At 36.3% G+C, this 22,868-nt stretch overlaps 1 protein-coding gene across 4 annotated transcripts in view; it reads right to left on the bottom strand.

Moving 5' to 3' along the window:
- CAMSAP2 (calmodulin regulated spectrin associated protein family member 2) overlaps positions 1 to 22,868 on the bottom strand; it is a 95,209-nt gene that overhangs the window by 28,065 nt on the left and 44,276 nt on the right. For 2 of the 4 annotated variants that reach the window (XM_068952138.1, XM_068952139.1), the window contains exons 3-7: positions 15,814 to 15,975; positions 15,051 to 15,134; positions 8,674 to 8,706; positions 4,327 to 4,468; positions 1,456 to 1,595 (exon numbers count right to left, since the gene is read on the bottom strand). In XM_068952138.1, the coding sequence (XP_068808239.1) occupies positions 1,456 to 1,595; positions 4,327 to 4,468; positions 8,674 to 8,706; positions 15,051 to 15,134; positions 15,814 to 15,975 (561 nt within the window). The remainder of the gene's footprint in view (positions 1 to 1,455; positions 1,596 to 4,326; positions 4,469 to 8,673; positions 8,707 to 15,050; positions 15,135 to 15,813; positions 15,976 to 22,868) is intronic. The other 2 variants (XM_068952140.1, XM_068952142.1) reach the window with 1 other exon arrangement.

The raw sequence follows: 22,868 nt of genomic DNA, 5'->3' as shown, positions 1-22,868 counted from the left end.
TTTAACCAAAGCTTCATAGTGGATACTGGTTTGTATTATTTCACACCTACTGGGAAACACTGGCATTATTAACTGTCATGGATGAACCTGAAGACTAACAAATTCCACTTATTCTAGACACCTGTGGGCAGGGAGAAATAATCAAAATGCAGTGAAGGAATTCTACTCAAGATAACCCAATATGGTTGTAGGATCGTACACTGGAAAAGCACAGGCCTAAACAACAAGAAAGACTGTAATTAAAAAAAAAATTAAAAAGACTGAAAATTAAAAATACCAAAACTTGATTGAAAGCAGACACACTAAACAATTTTGCATACACAAAACAAAACAGCAACAGCTAAGTAGTCTAGACTTAAGGGGCCTGATCCTACTGCCCTTATTCATCCTGGCAGCTCATTACTTATTTGAAAAGGATTGGGCTCAACCCTACAGGAGACAACAAAGCTGTGTTCAGGCTCTGGCTTCTGTGACTCAGCTTGTGAGATTGCTGTAAAGATCACAGAAAGCAGTGGAGTGACCCAGATACTTAGAAACCAATTACATACCATCTGCAATGAATATGCTGACTCCATAAAAATAATATTTCACTCCCTAAAGGCAGACCAACAAGAATTTTAAGCAAACGAAGAATGTTTTATATGGAGAAAAGTCTTAAAGAAATACAAGAATGAAAAATAAGAGCTGCAATTAGGATAGAAATAATTCAATTACTCTTTGACTTTCCACACAGACTTCAAAAGTGCTAAAACAAGCAAAATGATTTTTTCTCTTTCTAAAAAGGGTAGAATCTTAGAATGACTAAAAATGCTAAACTACTTACTCAAACAACTATATATGTTGGAAAACCTACTTCTGTTCCAACAAAATTCCAGCCACAAAAACATGATTTTTCAATGACATTTACTAAGGAAAGCCAAAAAAACGTGTAAACTCAAAAAGTAAGCAGTGTCTCTTTAAAAAATAGCACATTTACGAAAGTGGAAAACCTTTACGGTTAAAAATATAAAAATTATCACTGTATACATAGAAATGAATAAGGTGGGTAAGCAGTAACTCCAGAAACAATGCTTTAAAATTCTATCATTTGGAAAGCCTTAATAAATTAAAACTAACAGAGATCACCATTACATTTTTATAGAAATATTACAGATTGCATGCTTGCTGTAATAATTAATAAAAAAAAAGAGTATCAGGTGTGAAACCATTTTGCACAAAATCAAAGTTTTTATAGCTGTTTTCATAAGTGTTCTTTTTAAAATACTTTGAAATTATCAGACTAACATAACTGCCAAAAGAAGGCGGTCTTACACGCAGCTGAAATTTATGTTGCATACTATACCACAACAGATGTAATGCTCTTTCTCACTTAGCCGCAGAGCAGAAGACCAAGAAAAAGCTAAATAAAACATCACTGTGTACAGTAGGGTTTTGTTGTTGTTGTTCTTTTTTTACCTTTATTGAAGAAGCTGCATAGAGCATATCTTCAAGACTGAAATGGCAACATTGGTTAAGGTATTCCTGGCAAAATTCTTGAATCAACTGTAGATTGTATAGGCTGTCAGCCAAAGACATCGTCTCTTTCAAACATATATCTAGAAAGGAAGAACAGAAGCACAGATTATGTATAGTTACAGATCTGAAAAGAAGTGCTTTTCACACAACAATTGTTAAGCAATTTCTAGATAAATTCAATTCAATTTTTTTTTTTATTTAGCAGGAGACTTATTTTTCTATTTCAGAAACTTAAGAAATGACAACACATTATATTTTATCTTAATATAGTTGTACATCTTCAGTAGACATTTTTCTGAACATAAATGAGTTTTGTTTTTCACTACAGACAACCGCTCCGATTTTTCTCTGCTTTGCCTTTTGTGAAAACAGAGGTTATGCTCCAAGTCCTCATGTTTTCAGATAGTGAAAAGTTTATTTAATCAGTAATAGACATTTTTCTGATTTCATTTTCTATACTCAAATGACAGAAGGGAATGGATCCTTTTTCACAAAACTCCCCAGACATACTAATTCTTTCTCTGCACAGGGACCTGAGAGCACATTTTAATGCTATTAACTCTGAATCCTCCCATAAAAGAAGCATCAGTTGAGTCTTATGCACTTGTTTTTGTGGATTCAGATGTTTGATATGAATTTTTACAAGGATCAGAAGCCTCTGACATATTATCTCTCTATGTTTGAAAGTGCTATTTAAAGACAATGGAGGGGCAACAGTGAATGGACGAGTGTTGCACAGTACCCTCTGAATACTACTTATGCCCAAGTAACCTTCTGTTCTCTTTTTATATATACTTCTTGGAAGATTAAATAGCAGTAATGACTTCCTAGAAAGAAGGCAGCACTTATAAAAAGAAGAACTGAAGAAAGAAAATAAATACACTTCCAGAACAAGCTTTATATTTCATTCCTAAAGCAACAATGTAAGAGAGCGCCCTGCATCACAATTTTAAAGCGTCCAGGGTAGACAAATTTCTCCCGACAAGGAATCTCCTCTGATGCTAGCATGATAAAGATCCCCATACTGAAGGATTCATCAATAACCTGTCACCTCAGCCCCACAGTAGAAGTAGTATGGAAAAAAATCTTTGACTTAACTGACAGAAATGAGATTAAATTTAACAGTACAAAATGCCAAGTCCTGCATTTGGATCTGATGAAATCCTAATGCGGTTCACCAGTTGAAAGTGTACTGTGTATTAGCCAATGTCAAGATGAGCTTTCAACAACATGTAGCTAAAAAGAAAGTAACCACCATGCCGAAAGGTATCAGGAAATGTATTTCCAGTAGTGACAGGGAAGTACTGTATAAATCTGGATTTCTGTGTACAATTATGACTACCCATATTCAAGAAGGATTAACCAAAACTGGAACAGCCGCAGAGGAAAACTACTGAGGACAACAATGAGAAAGGAAATCCACTTCAGAAGGGGAGCCTGAAAAGGCTTGGTTCAGCCAGCCTCGGCAAAACAGAAGAAAGTATATCAAAAAGGTAGACATCAGATTAGAAGATCTTCAACCCAAAGGGCATGGCTGGAAGAATTACAAATGCACGTAGACAGGCTCCAAGTATGCTTAGGTAGAAAACAAGAATAAGATTATAACCATGTAAGAAGTGGAGCTCTACAACGGTCTGACTAAGCGTACAGACTTCAAAATGCTAGACAATTTTAAGACGGAACATGATAAATTCATGAAGGACATTATATAATTTTAAACAATAGGAAATTTCTGGACTCTCTCAGATAGCAACTCCTTTCTAGTCCTATACTCCTAAAAGGAAACCTCAGTTTGAAAGTTAACGTCTTGATGAGAAGAAATCATCTACTTCAGACCACAGAAAACTTTGGATTCATGTTTTTTTTCTTGTTTGTTATCGCATTTCTAAGCACGGTTGCATATGTATTTTTGTTAGCTCCCTTCCTCAGTTCCAATACAGAGCTGCAATTGCTGGAAGCTTCCTATAAAGTGGCTGTGCACATGAATTTCAGATTTCAGTCCTTTGCAAGCTTTATCCCCTTGTTCATATTCCTGGATTTCTCAGGATGCTTCTGTGCAAGTGTTCCCACGACATCAAAGGTATCATAGACAGAACATAGGCAGAAAATGACGGGTGTTAGCTGCCAAGACATTTTACAAGTACATGAGGCTCACAGTTGCCAAGAGGAAGATATGACTTTAACCAGGCCACAGTGCAAAAGAACAAGATGAAGCTGCTCATCATCACAGCCAGCTGCTATATAGAACCACACGATACCAAGATGTTCTATGCTATGTATTTTTGTTTTCTCTTTAAATGATATAGTTAACTATCAAGTGAACTAAAAGCCCAGAATACAGAGCAACTATTTCCCATGCAGTGCAGCTATATAGCACTAGACTACCTGTGACAGCAAGAGGCGATCCTTGTGTAAAGCACAAATGTGCTTTACATTTGTAACTGCTCAGATTCACAAGAAAACATTTACGCAGCTTCAAGAATCTGAGTTTTCCAGAAGGTCTCACACTTTATAGCATGAAGGTAAATGTGCTGCCAGATGAGAATACACAGATAGACCTATAATAAAATTCCTTTATACGTGTATATTACTACGGTAACATAAAATAAACAAAACATAGAAGGACATCTTGGTTCCTTTTATTTAAAAGCAAAAATAAATACGCACAAAGTTTAATATTAAACTCCTCACCACCACACTCAAATTATACCTCCTGTGTATCATATCTTAGCATCCCCTTTTACATGGATATCAAATAAAGACATTTCACCTTTTATAGACATCTGTTTACAAGACACGTAAAGGACATACCCTCCAGTTTAACGATATCCGGACAGTAGAAGTGGATCAGGGCCGCCAAAGCACAGCCATCTGTACCATCTTTCAGCAGATTTTCTACCAACGGAATGCAGGGCAGCTGCTTGAGCAATGTTTGCTCCTTCCTGTAACGAGCCTACAATATAGGAAAAAAGAGATTAAAAGAGATAGAGGCTCTGAAACATACCAAGAAAGAGATTTGTACTGTAGGTTTTGTGCTCCACTAGCAAAAAGGCAATATTCAATAAAGAGCTGACTATTCTTTGGTAATTTCTTAAAACTTTACATTTTGCCCCTTTTTGAACGGCGTAAATAATAACCTAAGAGGAAAGAAGCCTACATGCTAATATTGAGGCATTCCTTCAAAACTATCAAAAATTGACAACCTCTGCATAACTTGCTAATTTAAATCACATCTCATCATTTATTTTACATTCAACGTTCATTATTATAAAATCAAAAACGATCTGTGCATAAACACAGTAAGACAAATCCTTAGCTAGTATAACTTCCGTTTACTGACAGGTCAAATGACTCTGTGAAGTTAAAACACCTGAGAATCTAGCCCAAAATCTCATTCATATAACTGATCTAACACCAGAATCAGAAACAAGGGAATTTGCATTTGATCAACTCCATTTTTATTACTAGTGTGTGACACTAAACAGTCTTAAACATAGAGAAGCACTAATGGTCAAGACTGCTATGGCAAGCAAACAAAAAACCCCCTTATAAAAAGGAAACATTTTGAAGAGCAACTCTGTGTATGGATATCATTATTTCAGAACACCAAGACAGCATACATCTGCAATGTATATACTTTCATGCTTTTTGGGGGGTGGGAGGCTTACTTAAGTCATCATTCATTATTCTTATCATCTCTTTTCACTGCTTCTTAGGAAAACAAATGAAGGTGAAGGCTATGACATAGATTTCACTTTGTTAACATTATTTATCGAGACTTTTGTTTTAAATCAGTACTGAAGTGTTTCTTTTCTTTTCATTCCACAGAACTAGTTATGATGCCAAGAACGTTTCTGAGTTAATTTTGCACTATTTTTATTTGATACACACACCAAATTGGAAGGCTCTCTGCAGGGACCCTGAAAACTCTTTGCTACCACATTAAGTCGTACGGGAAGCTACACACTATATGTTACTGGAACGTACTGCAAAGCTGGAGCAAACTTCCTATTTCCTACCCTTTTCTCTTGGTTGGGCTGGGGCAATTGCTGATGCGGCTGCATGGTGAGTAAAATCAGTGATCCAGCTAAAACACCTCCCTCCTCTACCCTTTGCTCCTGTAGCAAAGGAGTAGGCAGGGCTGGAGGTTTTATGGGTGGGGTGGGAACTGTTCAAGCCAGCTTTGCTGGCAAAAAAAAGTCTGTGGCACCACAGACTAACCCCGAAGGCTATATTTACCATCACTAGATTGGTGTTAAGAAACAGATGGGATTATCATTAGTGCATGTCAGCATCCTCTAACTGGCCCAAGAAGCATAAATCTAGTCTGGCAGTAACAGACACACCAGTTCTAGAAAAATAAAGTGCTCTTATTTAGGCCAGGGAACTTCTGCTTTACCATATTAATATTTGAAAAACCTGAGAGTTAGCCTTTGTTTCAGTACTTACTTGAAAGGTACTGATATTCGCGTATGTGAAGTATGTCACATAAAAATAAAAATGCCATTTTTGCATGCTATGGTAAAGATCCACCGCCAAACAAAAACATGTTTGTGCTTCATGCCTCATTAATATTTTCCCCATATTAGTAATACTTCCTATTAACTTTAATGAAAGGGACCAATTCCGCTTGCAGTTCAGGTTTTTTCCTTTGTTACTTTATGGCAATCCAACGACCCACTGTGATGAAAATCTGTAAAGTGATAAATATCTTGCTAATATGTCCCTGTAGTTCCCCCATGAAAGCAATTGAAACTAAGTATACAAAATATTATTATTTGATTATGAAATAACGACAGAGGGTAGACTTTAACATTATGGTCCAACAAGTCCTGTGTACTTTATATATTCTTTTAAATAAGGTCTTATTAATGGAGTATTCAGAAGTATTTGAAATTGATAATACAATCGTCTTGCCTAGTAAATTCTATGAAAAACCCTATTGCTACTTTAATGATGCCTTAAAAGCTGCCATATGAACAGTGCCCATAGACTTTGGAAATTGTATCAAATCATTGAAGTGGACCTAGAAAGAGGATTTAATTTATTTTAGAGAGTATGCCAAGCACATTGCTTCAGGAAAATTAAAGTTACAGAACCTGATATGCTAGGTTCATTAAGGTATGTTTCAATTTGGTTGAAAAGATGAAATTATACTTAAAAATAAAAGACACTGGTAATTGCACTGGCAATTTTTAATAAACTTCCATTTGAAGAAACTCTTCTAATCAGTTCCAATATGTGCTAATAAGTACGGACGCAATAATGCAAAAGAACCTGTAAATTTATTACAGTGCTGCAGTGCTAATTTAAATATCAGTGCTAATAGAGGCATCTTATTCCTAAGATCCTATTGAAGCAGCTTTAAGTTTATTCCACTTGAACAAGGCTAGGCATGGTCAGGACATCAGCACATAAACAAGGTCAGCTAAACAAGAACTCTACCAGCACCCCCCCTACGCTGCCCTAAGTGCGAGGGTGTACTCCGGGGTCATAACCAATGCTCACATGCATTTACCATATAGCAGGTAGCATGCTGCTAATTTCCTCCTCAGAGTAACTTGTGCGGCTGCCCATAGGCTCAGGATTATCTCAGTAGCCAACACTTGTGCGATGTAAAGCCAAGAGACCGGGAGACTGACCCAACTGTTTGAACAACGGCAGTCACTGCAGGAGCAGGATGCTTATCAGGAGCCCTAGGGTTTCACCTGTGTCTCTACTAAACTAGAAAACTCAAACTAACAGAAATACCAGTAGTTCAAGTTGTTTATGGACAACAGGCAGGCCAATGGAGACTCACTAACAAAGTAATACTTTAAGCAAAAATAGAACAAAAACATATTCTGAAACTGAAGTGGCACCCTATTTTGTAGAAACAGAATAAAAGAAATGAAAATGTGCATGAATTTCTATAGTGTAGTGATGACCACGGACAGTTCATCTTTTGCATTAGTCCCTCCATTTAATCGTGCTAAGTATCTTAATTCCGAAACAAAATTAAAGGGGTATACTGTACAGAACAGTATAATCTGTGTGGAAATATATGGCAATTGTAATAAGAACATCATTACAGAAATCGTCTATATAGCATAAATTGTTATAAATTTGAATACTGATTGACAGAACTTTTTAATATAATTTTTTAGACATTAGGTCATTTCTGGTTTTGCCTACGTGTAGTCAACCATGCAATTGTGTTGTTAGTTTTAATTCTCTTTGCAGTGTTTGGACAATCTTTTACTAGTTAAAATACAAATATCTGAGGGACTGCTAGATCAGTTAGTTGGTAGTCCTTAGACCAAAGAAAAAATCAGAAATAGTTCTATGGAATTCAGACCAATAGTATGCAATTCTACATACCCAAACAACTGCATATTTTGTTCCCAACCAAACTGTGTGTGTCTGCTCAGGACAAAATGTTATCCACATTGCAAAAACTGTTGTAGAATAAACAACCTGAATGTATTTTACGGGCAAGTAACGACATGACAGAGGAAAGTAACTATAATCCTAAGGAGGCACAGCGTGGAGAAAAACTTTATTATTTACAGACCTGAAGAGCTACTTTTTATTACTTTTAATCAAAGCAAAAGACTACCGTTTTGAGTTATTTTTGTGTGGGGATAAATTTTTAAATTAATATTATAAAATTATTAACAGCTATGCTAGGCAGCTGTTACCAGCTGGAAAAAAATAGAGAATCCTATTGAAATGCCATTATGATTGCATATTCTTTCAAAAAGTCCAAAAATTTCAGATTCCATGTAGCACTGACAATCAAAAATAGTTTCAACAAGTCTCTAAAAAGAGAAGAGAGTCAATATCAAATACCATATATTTCCTGGAAGCCTAGGAGAAAGTGTTTTACAAAAACAATGATAATTTGACATGAATTAAGAAGACATAGCATTCTCTTATACAAAACAAAGATACCTTTCCTGTTTAAAAGGTAATTCCTAATCCAGCATCATACCTTTCATTTTGCACAGATTACCTTGTAAAAGAGGATTCTGTACTACGTGCACCTTCGAACAGCAATTTCTTATGAAAACTATATTGTAGGGATAAATGAAATGAATGATTACACCAGCATGACATGGACAAAGCCATTCCCAAAATAAGCTAGTTGATCAAAGTGAAGCAGTTGCGCAAACTTACAGGAACCAGTTTCCAAAACCATTTGGTAGGAGACTTCAGAGGAAGCAGTAGAAAAAAAAGAATAAGCAAAAAGCAAAGGAAAAAAAGGAACAATTTATCAGATTTCATAAATTACTTTCATGAAGCAATTATCTTTAATAGTCTCAGTTTTGTACAACAGTGAATTGTAATTTCATGGTAAATATTTGTGCAATGTAACCTTTATGTATTGTACTAATTAGCAGAAGTAATACTGGAAGAATATGTATCTCCAGTCTTTGTAGATCAACTTTATAATTTTCCCACTTGAACAAAAATTTTCAAATCAATGCAGTTTTATGTAATGCTTTCACACATCTAATTGAACCCTACATAGGCAACCCATCTGACAACTGAAGAATTCATTTGAGACTTGAAGTCATGTTATGGCAAGTATCAAAATGAACTCTAACAGCGAATACGATGAAGCAAGGAAGCTGAAGCAATGAATAAAAAGGTATAAACACACTTCAATACAATACAACCAATTCCAGTGGAGTTTGCATTAGTTACTTCACAGCCAAACAGTTATGTTTCTAATGTTCAACGATATTTTTGAACAGACTTATGACAGTTCTCAGAACAATGAGAGATGCAGGCAGTTACATTCTTGCAATGACAAATCACATTAGCATCAGCTGCATGATGTGCAATGACCTGAAATATAGATGGAGTTTTCCTTCGGCTACTAGCAGAGAAATGATCCAAGTGGTACATACAATTCTAAACGGATATGTTACCAAAAACTGAGTAATAAAATTACAAAAAATTAGTTTTACAAATATAAAATTTGACCTAAAAGTTTAATCCCAAGAATACTGAAGCCAGTGGATTTTTCTTTAACTCTATATGCTAGCGTGGCATAATACTTCTACCTCTCAGGAAAAAAAACCAACATTGTGTAGTATTACATGCAGAAAACGTCACCCTTTTATTCTATTAAGCTAATTATGAAAATTAAAATGTTACAAACAAGTGTAAGAGCAGAGGAAAAATATTTTGTTAACTGAAGAGAGAAATATTCTGTGGAAAAGGTAAAAAAGTTTTAAACTCAAAGTGCTACGGAAGCTTGTTATTTTACTTAAAAAAAACCTTAAAAATAACTGTACAAATGAAACAAAGCTTTTTAAATAAAAAAGTTATCATACAGGAAAGGGTGTGCATTAGCAACAGGACTATTCTCAACATCCTCTCCCTCCACTGGATCGGGCTACTAGAGTGGAGAATCCCCAAAGCACGCTGCAGAAGGCACCTGCGAGGTGCACGCTCTAGGTGTTCAGTGGCTAATTGAAGCACTTCCCGCAGGGCTCAGTTTCTCTTCACCGCATTGAATTCTAGCCAAAAGTAGGAAAGCACAGGAATTTGAAAAACAATGATTTTTAATTGTAATCGGGAGTTCTGAGCCATATTATAAACCAGAGTTTTTTTGTGTAAATGGACAGAGATCAGATCCGGGCTGGCTATAATTTTACATAACCTTGATAGGAACATTTTTATTTGATTTAGCAAGTTGAAATGTACTTCAGAGTTCCTCTTGTCAGACCGGTCTGCATTAAAAAGATCGCTCAGTATCTACAGAAAGACAGGCTGAAGACCTACTCTTCAGAAGAGCCTCCCCACATTTGTTTCAATTTCAGAGATTAGCTCTGCCTAAAGGTACAAACTGAGCTCGGAACTAACTAGCAATCTGGTGTTGCATTTTCATTTGTCCACTCGGCCGAAACGATCGCTAGGCTGACAATCAACGTTCTTCAATAAGCTGAAAGACTGAGGGTAATCAGTTTTAAATTCAGATGGACTACAACATTTATAAATAGATTCCAGCACGTGCTTTGTAAAGATAGTTCAAGGAAAGGATGAAGAAAAGCTGAAATCTCTCACACAACATAACGGGAATCCAATGGCTGTGGATGTGGCATTCTGTATCGACAGCAACAAACCAACATTTCTGATGCTTATTAAAAATAATGAAATCGGTTAGTAATTAAAAAAATGAACCTAAAAGATATCCTGACTGCTTTCTCCTCCCAATGTTTAAAAGAATCCCGGTCCCTCAGGTGGAGGGTTTACAGGCTTAGAAAAAGATTGCTTAATCTCCTTTGATAAAAAATTTTCAATATGATTCTATTACAAATTTAACCCAGCATAAATTCATCCTGGTACCAAAAACTGGTGGTCATGCCCTTCATTAAATACTTGTTTCTGCCCTCTTCCTTGCACTGTCATTAGTATTCATGCAGCTGTGCTTTAATTGGATCAGGAAGCTGTTCCTGCTGCAAACTTTTTTCTTCCTCCAGTTAGCTTTTGATAGCAGTGTGGACTTATCTCATATTAAATTGATTGTGGAACTATGGCATTAGTGTTTTACTTTCACACACAAAGTTGCATTGTTTAAACTAATTTTAAAAAAATGTTTAAAGAGTTCAGTCCTTCCGGTGAACATTCTTATGTTTGTTTCTCTGGCGGGATTTGCATTGATTTGGCTCAAAACCATTAGGAATGATTCAGTCTAAATCACAAAAGCAGGTGAAAAACTGAATTTTGAGAAAGCTTCAACTACATCAATCATTAGTTTAATCAGTGCAACTGTACATTTACTACATATTATTCAATTGAAGCCTGAAAACCAAAGCTAATCACTACAAAACTCGAAATCCTAATTCTGAAAGAAGATGCAGAGACTCTACCAGAAAAAGATGAGGTTACCACAAACCACCAGCAGATCAAGATCCACAGAGGACTACCACCTGGAGCTAAAAACCATACATACTCCTTCCTCTGTCTTATCTTCTACAGGAAGCTAGCAGCAGAAAGTGAAGGGAAAGAAAAGCAATCTCGTAATCGGTTAATACTGCACCGGTTTTAATCTATCCAAAAACAGACAATAGGTACAATCACATCAGTTGCATCATTTGTTAATCTGTGCACACGATGGTTACAATTTCTAGAAATACAGAGGTTTACTATTCATTGCATAAAGGCTCACAGCAGCTTTATAACAATATAGTATGGCATTAATTTGGCAGGTTTGAGGATTATGCTCAGTGTTTTATTTTTCACAACTGAAATTTATGAATTTATTTGCTGCTTCTTGGCCAGAAACTAAAGTTAATGAAAAGCTTTCCCCAACCTCTAGAATGATGTGTTGTTCTTCCCATCTTTGTTTGGTTATCTCCCTAAATCAGCACAAGAGACATTCTTGATTTAAATTTAGTTCAAGTTCAAGACCTGACCACAGCTTAGAAGCTCTGAAACTCAAATGTCCTAAGGTGTCTGGCCAGAGCAGAAGAGAAATTCCACAACTTCTAAAGCTTTTGAATTGAATCGCCGCTTTTTGAATTTCTAACCATGCGGGTAACATGGAAAATCTAAATTATAAAACAGATCCCCAATCTGAAAAAGATTGGTGGAAGACAGAGAAGAGGCACAATGGAATATTCCAGTTCCCCTATACGCTAAGTTTTAAAATACAGGTAGAAGCAATTGTTAAAAGAGATATAAAAGCATCTAAGAAAGAAATTGAAGCCATTTACTTCAGGCAGTAAGAATTAAGCTAGAACTGTAGTGTAAGCCCTAAAACTCAAATATATAAACTTCAATAAATAAATAAATGGCTCTACTTTCAAATTGATAAAAATCAAGTTCTCTCAAGTCTGTGTCAGCATTTTTGAAAACTGGGCCACTCACTTTTGTGCCTTAACAGAAGTGTAAGTCCCTTCACTAATACAGAAGTAGGCTGTTCACTGCTTATTTAGCAAATATTATTTAATTTTTTCAGGTAATGGAAAAGTCTGTAATAAGATTGCTTTGGTTAATAAAAACAGCAGAATCCAACTTTTTTTTTTTTTTAATTTAGAGAACAAAAAAATCTCCTGATATCAATAACTAAATACAGGCACAGCCTGGAATGAAAAAAGAGGGAATACAATTGTACTAATTAGTTAGTACTTAGAGCTGAAATTATACACGTATTTCAGCAATACCACAATCTGATACAAGAATATAGCTACAATATTTCGCAACTCTGTTGAGACATACTAGGTAAAATCAATACCATAAAGCAACTGGACACATCACTGATTCTGTGTTATAAAGAAAGAAATGCATGAATAGATTGAGTATGGAGACAGATATCCGGGTAAAACACTAACGTCTGAAAATAGATACTAGCAAATATTTGATAGGAGCACCATCATAACTTAACAGAAAACCCATGTTAGAAACTCTGAACTTGATTAAAAGAGGATCTGCATTATAGTTTTCTTTGGTAACAAGCATTCAGTATGGTCCACTGTTGATAAATAGGATTTTAGTCATGGTATTTAATAAATTTCTAAATCTCAGTTGTGCGTATGTGTGCAAGCACTATTAGCATTAGCAAAAATAAGTGAAAATCTGGAATTGTGAGGTATAAGATGAACCAAGAATGGCTCAGATTTCAACACAGTGGGCAAGCTACAATTAAACAGACCCATGTTTCTCAAAGAAAGAACTGGAATAAAACAATCTGAAATAGAAAAAATTTGAAATGAGTTCAAAATATGTCATTATCCTCCTGCATGTTAAAAAAAAAAAAAAAAAGTGCAGTGATTCAAATTCTTTATCACTTAAAACCAGAGCTAACTGAGTAGTTCAGAGGCTAGATTTATTTTCTAAAAGGAGATTCCATTTATCATTGTATTCACTGAAACGTTGGTGTATTACTCATTTTGATTCATTTTCCAGTTAATTCCATCCTCATTTTTCTCATACACTTGTATGTAAAGGATGATTAACTTTTTAATAGTCATTTTTTTGCCATAATCCTCCGTAAACTCTTAGTGGCAGAAGAGACTTCTAGGGGCAAACTGGAGCCTGAGATTTTAGCTGATGGATGAAGCTAATATAACCCCCTAACATGGGATACCTTACTTGACAACGTGATTTATGTAGCTGAAAGCCACACTGAGGCAAATAATGTTACTTGTGCCTGGGATAACATAATATAAAATTCAGTGTATAGAAGACCTTACAAAATCTTCCATGATAGGACAAGTGTAGCATGATCTTGTTCTTTTAGAAATACAGTTTTACATTGGCCAGCAGAACAGGGCTCTGACTGTATCACAGATTCTTCCATACCTCAGATGGAAAACCTCCCTCACAAATGCATATAACAAGTTAGTGCAAAATGTTTATTCCATTAAGTCCATCTACGGCATCAGCTACAGACTCAAAAGTCTTTCAGTGATTGATACAAGAGCAATAGGTTATCCTTTTGGTTTGTTTCTTTGTTCTGTTTACTTCGGCGAGCTTATTCTCCAGATATCCATGTAAAGATAATGAGGTTCTCTTTCTTTCGTTGCCATTACTAAACCCAGATACAATTTTTCATATTAGGATATATGCATCAAGGCTTCATGATTTTTATTGTAAAAAAAAAAAAAATCAAATTTCCTTTTGCTGAGTCACATACTTACTAATTAGCTTTAATCATTCCTTATGTTTAGAAAGAAACCACAAGTACAGGGACATCCACTGCATCCACGCGTTTTGAAGCTGAACATTTAATCTAGCCAGGCTCTTTCAAAGTAGCATTGAAAGGGAGGTTGCTCCTTACAGAAAAACAAATGAGGAAGGGAGCTAGGATTACAGTCTTAAGGCAGCTAGGAAGTCTGTCCTACATTCAAGGGCAGGGTTAATACTAGAGGGTACTCCCAACTGACTACCATTCTCCCGATAAGAAGTAAATCACAGTAAGAAAAATGATCTTATTCTGAAGCAACTAAAGCATTTTATGTACTCTAGAACTGTTTGCAATCCTTCTGTATTTTGATGGCTATAATACTATTTAATTAAATGAGCTCCATGAGCGAAGGGGAAAAAAAAATCCTGTTAGGAAAGGATATCAAACAATCTGTCTGATTAGAGCAATGCTTCCCATGATGCCATATACAGCTTTATCTCTTTTTAAATATATGGAATTCACATGGGAGAACACTAAAAATCATACTTAAAAAAATGCTTTTCTTTTTCATTTTAGATCCAACTGCAGTTTGAATTCACTTGGAGAGTGTTTAGTCTTAATAAATTCTGTAGGACTTATATAACACGTTTTGATGCTATCAAGAATCTATTTGTCAAAAAGGACAACTGGAAATAAAAAGTGTAGCTCTACCACTACTGCATTTTAAGGATGTTATCATGGAAACTATAAAACTAATAATGATATGCCTGAAAACTAAAAGCTTGCTTTTGTTAACAAAGGTTTAAAGCGTTTAAAGCTTCTGCAAACATATATTTACATATGCATACTATATGCAAGTAGGTCTTGTTTACAGATAAATACTAATTCTTGTTTAAAATATGAAAACACCTACCTTTTGACCTCCTGCAGACTCTGCGCTGTGATGTTCTTTTAGTTTTTGTTCCTGTTCCATTATGTCTTTCAAATGTTCATTTACCTAGAGACAAAGTAATTTCTTAAGTGGTCTATTCTAAGAAACAAGTGTCAGAACTTACAGGTCTTTTTCTACAAGTCTATAAATCACTACCACCAGGTTAATTGAAAATATTAAACAAATGAAATTTCAGAATCTATAACTCTGAAGCACAGTCAGCAGGTATCAGTGTTTCAACCTGTACATGGGGACCCCTGTTAGCTTTACATTGCACAACCTAACCTGACCCTTATTATGCTCAATCATGTTTGATTAACAGTGTATCATTAGATTTGACCATGCAGTAAAGGCAGATCACTTCAAGAAAGATGTGCTCAAATACAAACAGAATCACCCTGGTTTTGAATCATGGTAAATTACAGAAGGAAAAGATAATTCTTAGCAGAGCTAATAAGAGACCCTCAACCAGCTCATCATGGCATCAAAACATGACCATGACTGTTAGATGTCATATGTAACGAACACTGTTTTTTATTTAGACTTCCCATTTATTTGGTTCCAATACGTTTAATTGATTTCTGCATACTTTGCTTTTTATATCCAGTTTCAGCAGGTTAAGGAACAATCCACATCAGGTGCGGTCTTGATATACCCACATACATACATATCCCTACCCACTCATCTCTAACCAAATCATATAGTCTACAAAGAAAACCACAGCACGCTTTTCCTGCACTCGTACCTTGTTTATCCAGTACATGACAGCATCTTCAATGTCATAAGGTAGATCCGTAGCTTGGAAGAAGGATGAATACTGCTGAGTGCATGCAATCACTTTCTCCACGCTGACCATCTCTACGGTATATGCCATCATCAGAGTATCGATCATGGCCAAGTGAGCACTCTGCAGAGAAGAGCAGTAACACCTTAGTTTTGAAATCAAAAGATTACTTTCTGAAGTACTGTTTTTGAACATAGCCAGACACATGCAAAGACCAAAGCAACAAATGACACAAGTTTTATTTCTAGCTGACAATTTTTGAATAAAAGATAATGATGGAAAAGTGCAACAGATTTGACAAAGCAATACAAAGCAAAAGGACATTCATTAAAAAATGCTTGTTACAAATTAAAATAATATGTACAACAAAATTAACACCAAAAATAAAAACCTGGAGCTGCAAAGAATAAGAAATTTTAATAATTACAGCAATAAATCACTTTGATGTTTTAACAGACCAAAAGAGATCTTTTAAAGATTTCACCCTAATGAAAACAAAACCGCCTGCTTGACCAATTTTATTTGTACTGAAACTAAAAACTGGGACTGGCTGATAAACACCCTTTCATTATCATCTTGAGAAACAAGAAAGTTTACCTGTTTTTTAAGTTATAATCCAGGAGGATGACACAATTATACTAACCTTAGGTAAGAAAAGATATGAGAGAAAAGATTTTGTTTTCTTCTCACAAATTAATACCTTATGTAAATGCTGCTAAATAGGCACAACTAAGTTAAAAATAGGTATACATTGATAAATAAAATACAAGTGTTAAAATGGAAGGTATCTATTTCTCCTAATGGATTGAAAAACATAATGGCTATTTCACAATTTGTAATTGAGGAAATTAAAAAAAAAGAGGAAGACTACCAGAATTTTCATTAGATTCTTGCGACTGAGTAAAAAAAATTCTGAGAGTTTGTAGAGGCAGTGCCTGTAGTTAAACAGATTTGTTTCTGCTTCGTAGTATAAAAGAACAGCAACAGCTTTAGGTATTAAGGAACAACATTTCCCCTGAACCAGAATGATTTCCAAAGACAATATTTTTAAAAATATTGCCTTTTAACACATCTCACGATGCAAACAAGGATTCCAAACACTCGTTAACACCATCATTGCAATTCAATTCCACAAAAAATATTCATATAAACATTTCACAAGGTAGCTTTCACAGCCATGGCAACAGCAATGAACAACATGAGTCACACAGCAATATGCTATCTACTCGGCATGGTTAAGGTAGCACATGCACATCATTTATTCCAGAATTCCCAGCAGGAGAAAGATGAACAGATTCCGACTCTGGGCTGCCCTTAGTGTTTGTTTCACTGGATAAACTGAAATTCTTACAGAAGCAGACAGCAGCACATACCTTTCTAAAAATTCAATTAGGCTGTTCTGCTTGTCTGACAAAAAAGGTCAAGCTGTACTTATTGTATCTACTAAAGATGTTCACAAAATTGCTCCTAATAGCCAACTTTCCTGGCAAGAGCTCATGCGCCCACAGACCCTGGAAGTGACCTGTGAGCCCTTCTGCCTGCACACACATACTCCATCCACGCTCCAGGGCTAGTAGCCAGCGCCCCTTCATCCTCCCCTCTTGGATGACTTGCTCAGAATAACTTTTTTTTTTTTTTTTTTAAATAACCTTACTCATCTCCCCTGTGAATTTATTTACAAATCTTCAGCAGGCAGGTACTGATACTGCTCTTGGGTGCGAATGGCAGAAAGAGCTGGGGAGCACATGGCACAGAGCTTTCACCATCCAAAGCATGTAAAAAGGAAAGTGCAGAGTATGGTCCAGGCCCACCCTTCTGAGGAACACCAAACATGGCAATTTTTCTAGAGAGACAGAAAGGATGAGTCATTCCATTGTGGGTCCAGCAAAGGAGCTCAGAGAAGAACTTCAGACTGAATGTCATATCACCTACTAGTAAAGCCCCAAAATCTTGTGAAGGATTTCATCCTGTCTTCAAGCATCCCATCATATCGGTGCCCATCTCCTGCCTACAAAGGGGTGCCCTCTCATTGAGGCAGAACACGCACGCTTGCCCTTTAGCTGCCTATCGCCTCCTTTGCCCAACAGCTTGGTTGCTCATCTCAAGAGACACACAGACAGTGACAAAGATGTTTTCCCGGCTGGACAGTCCTCACATTTCTCCAGAAATGAAGAAGAAGAAGAAGCCAGCCCACAGAGAGGGCGGTTGCCCTTGTTTCTTGGTGGCTTTAGAGGCTGAAACAAAGGCCTGCCTCTCACACTCCGTTAACTGCGATAACGAAGCCCTTGAGCGCAGGCAACCTGACCGCAGCACTTTAAGGGCATCACAGTTTTTCTATTAAAGATCCTGTGCAGTTCAGGTCACTACAAAACAGAAAACTGAAAAGCTTCACCCAAAAAGGTAAGATTTGGATTTATGTTGACTTAAGCTTTTTCAACTTTAAACAAGACTGCAGCCTGGCTCTGATAAAGCCAGCCTGAGCTAGCTCCGGAGGTACTTACACTATCGTCAAAAGAAATCCCTGGCAATGAGACTATCTGTACAGGTATCTTTTTTGTATAGGGCAGGATACACATGCATTGGGATGAGGCACAAGAAACCACGGGACCAAGGAAGGCAGAGACCAGACTCATTCTGATGCAGGATGCAGAACCTGGGCGCCCACGGCACTGTCCCCAGGTGGGCTTCCAGGAAGCTCTGTCCTCCACTTCACTGTGGAGCCTCGCTGACAAACTAACACATACCCAACACACGTGACTGCAAAACTACTCTGAAAGATGAAACATGAGGAACTCCCATTTAAGTTCTTTCATACACTGCAAAGCTGGGCGAGGATCAAAGACCTATTTCTAAATATTTTCCAAGTCCAAAATGCAGCAGGGTGCCTTGGGGGAAATGCTGTGGCTTCTCTTAACATTTTCTTTTTGTGACAAGAGATGGAGAAAAAGTTCACTGAGCAGTCTAGTCCAAAGACTTCAGAACTGAGTTATGCTAAGACATTTGAAAATGACATTAAATAACATGGTATTGCAACAAACTTCGTGCTCACTATAAACAGAGACTATTTATGTTTGTGAAGACTAACTAGTAAACAGACTATTCATATCTTAATAAAAGTCAATATCTGAGGTATCTCTTAATGTAGAAAATTACTGAAAACATAAATATGATTTAAAGAAAGTAAACTCATTATGTTCTATGCTTCACAGCTGAAACTTAGAAAAAAAACCCAAGTTTTTCTAAGTTGCAAAAATCCAGTTCTATTTCTGGATATCCACTTTTATGGATAAGCATTTTCTGTTCTTACTGTTACTCATACCAAGATTTTTGGCTTGGACAGAAGTTTTCCAATTTAAGCTCTGACATTAAAAATAAACCCTTGTCTACACGCAAAAGCAATCTTTAGTCCTCTTCACTGCAATGCTCAAACAAATTTTACTTAAGTTTGAAATCCACAATTTAAAATAAAATTAATGACTTGATCACACCAATGTTTGTTAACATGACAATGTGTTAAACACATGCACACACTATTCTCATATCTAACTTTGGCAAGCACTTTGTTAAGCGACCGCTTAGACAGAAAAGCAACACAGCAGAGCTCCAGAACTACCACTATCTGAAAGTTTATTCACTATTGGATTTCTTCCTACCAATATGCTCAGAGCATCATAAATGCATTAGGAAAACTAAACGATTTACAATTAGCTGAGTCCTCTATTTTCAGTATTTCTAGCAAATTATTAATGAACTGCCAACTGCATAACCAAACAAAGGGAATCATCAAAGGGATGATAATAGATAATGCTCTGTACTATCAAAATTAAGTTTAATAAACTTCCACCTACCCTGATGGAATCCTGTGTCACAACTTTTCATTTTATGTGAGCTGTCAAATATAAGCATCTTCAAAGTCTTAAAAGTGAACCCATATTATTTGCTTTATAAATTAGATAGTATGTTCAAAAGGTAAGATTTAATAACAAATAATAAAAAGAAGAATTTGAGTCAACTCAAATCTATGATCTTGAGAAGTAATCTACAAATTTGCTATTTTTGTAACCAAACTTTATTTTATATATAAAGTGCTAACAAAACATTATTCATCATCATTCAACAAAACATCATTCTGTGCTAACAAAACATTAAAAAAAAATTAACATCTGAGGATTTTTTCTGCCAGAAAATTTTAAGTAACCAAATAACACCTAGGAAATTTTACACTAAAATAGTCTCAAAAAGAACAGGTGGCAGAGAGAGAAGGAGGAGAAAGCTTTACAGTCCCACATCCAGTTCTACTGTTTCTCTCCAATTTATCTTGGAAAGAGACAGACAAGCTGCATTTTTTTAAATGTATTTTTAAACTCATTACGCTCAAAAAGAAAGACTAAATTAAAAATTGCACTGTAAAAGCAGTCTCCTACTGTTTCAAAAAGAATTATGCCTACAAAGCTGTGTAAATTCTGTAAAAACAAATTTTTAAAAGGAGCGCTACTAGTGGTACATCATATTGAACGTTATTTACACCTCTCACGGAACTGCAGAGTTTAAGAAGAGCTAACAAAAGCAAGAAGGAGAAGTGACTTTCACTAGTTAGATCGGCAACCATGACTGAACTATGACGAGAGGAAAGTACGCTCTAAACACGAGGGGGGATAGGGACACCCTTCTGAGCTTAGCAGAAACTAGCATTAGCTGCTCGGCAAAGTCGTCTTTCTCTGGACACGCCTGTAATACAGCGTCTGAGGAACTCCCCAGGAGTTGAATGTACCCATTTCCCCCAAAACCTCAGTGTTCAAACACGTGAAGTTAAAAACAGGCAGGATATCATATTTCCGTATACTTCTCACATCCCACACTGCAGCAAAGTACATCTGTATATGGAGGTGCCGTTTCAAAGATACTATTTTTCAGCGACAAATCTGATCAATTACTTGAGAGTGAAAAAGAACTGAAACCTCTTAAGATCACTAATCTATGGATTTTAAAGATTTCTTCTACCAGTTCAATATTAGGAGCTAACAGAAGACCCAAGTACTAAAGCAATAATCAGGTTTAACTTGTTCTGAGCATTTTTTTTTTTTTTGGAGGGTTGAGTTTGCTGGCTTGTTTGGTTTTTTAATTTAAAATAGAATTGCCTTTCCAAATTGCTTCAAGCCCTGTTGCAGAGTAAAGTTTCCTTACTCAGGAAACTTTCCTTACTAAGCTTTTTCCAGTGCTGCATTCCACGTTCTTCACACCAAAATCTCAGGGACTGCAGAACTGTCTTACCAAAATACAGAAATACAGCTAACAGATCAATTAAAAAAAACCTGAATTTAGTATAGTATATATAATAAGTGATCATTAATTTACATTATTAAATTAACAGAATGGAATAAAAACCATTAGAGAAATACCTAAAAAGGTCGAGATGAATACAACAGTGAACAACACCGGAAGTAACATGCTGTTTTATCACGGTAAAGCTTTGTTATGCAGAGACTAGGCTTAAGTCAATAAAAAAAAAAATCCTGCCATCCTTTGATCGCTTTACTATAACAGGGCATAGTACTAAGATCCGAAAGGGCACACCATGAGGAATTAAAAACAAAACAAAAAACCTAAATGCCGGACTCTTGGAAGAATTCATTTTCTAAGACACAAACATGCTTTTGTCTTTCTCTGCTACAATCTGTCAGTGCAGAACACATGAGTTTTAACTCAGTAATCTTTAAAATCTCACATAATCGCTAGTTACCTTCTGTTGTGTAGTGTAGGTTCCACAGCTGGACAAGCGCCCAGCCATATCCCACTGTGACATCTGGCGAAAGGGACAGAAAGGCGGCACAGTATACCATTGCTACAGTCATGGTAAAAAAGGGCAGGGGCCTCTTCTCAAGTCTTTTATTGAAAAAAAGCTGCTAGTCTCACCATGCTTTGGAACAGAGATTTCATCTTTGACGGGATATGGCTTTTGTAAACAGGAATAAGTATTTTCTGATCCTGTGGAATTCAGCCGTGCCTCAAGAAATTTTTGTCAAGAATTTTGTGAAGGAATTTGGTCAAGTTACAACACTTTTCCCCCCTTCCCCCTTAATGCTGGCGTTCTTTCTTACACAACAAACACATATTCGTAGTTAAATTTCCCCAGCATTTTGCCCAGACTTGATTGGGCACCTAAGCAGAGAGCAAACAGGAGCAGAGATCAGCTCTCTGCCCCTAACTGGGAATATATTTGCATCATCTTTGTATCAATAGCTTAAGCGCGTGGCCAGCTGTCTGCCTGCTGCAAAGAGAGGTTTCTGAATCCAGGTATTTCTCTCAATACAGTAAAAAAGAAAGTTTGGGTCACAATGGTCACCTGCAGCACTCACGCTACTTGAGTCGGTTACTTCAGTTACCAATAAAAGGCAGAGTAAATACCATGCACTTGAAGAAACTTTTACTGCAAGTATTGTATGCAAGTATCAAGATTACAAGTACTTTAAGTGTTCTGTATATTCCTAAAAATAATTGATCCGTTAATGCTTACTTTAAGTAACAGGTTTTTTTAACTGAAACTGAAATTCTCATTCATGCTCTGTCAGTATGTCCTCATTCTTAAATTAACGTTACCTGTCCTTTCATGATTATTGCCAGAGGTTGGTTGGTATCAAGTCAGAGCAAAAATAAACGAAAAGAAACAAAGCAAGAAAGAGAATACAATACAATACCAAGGACAGAGGTCGTCCCCACAAAAACCACCACTGAGTTTATAATCACTAGAAGATGCAGATCATACGGAATAACCATTTTCTAGGACAGGAATTTACGAAAATGTGAATAGGAGCTTGGAAGAGAAACCGAGGAGCTACACAGGATAGGCAGCCAAGGGTCTAGGAAAGGGCAGCAGCCAGAGAGTATAAGAGAGCAATGAAGGCGGCAGACGAAACTGGGACTACGCAGCACTGCAATCTCGTGACACAAAGCGAGCAGCAGAAACACCGATTACTTTGGGCAAAACACGTCTGAGATCAGGCTGCGCAGTCTCCGGG

Source organism: Struthio camelus, chromosome 8 (assembly GCF_040807025.1).
Source record: "Struthio camelus isolate bStrCam1 chromosome 8, bStrCam1.hap1, whole genome shotgun sequence".
NCBI lineage: Eukaryota > Metazoa > Chordata > Aves > Struthioniformes > Struthionidae > Struthio > Struthio camelus.
Note: the sequence above shows the minus strand (reverse complement) of the source record. Positions and strands in the feature narration are given on the sequence as shown.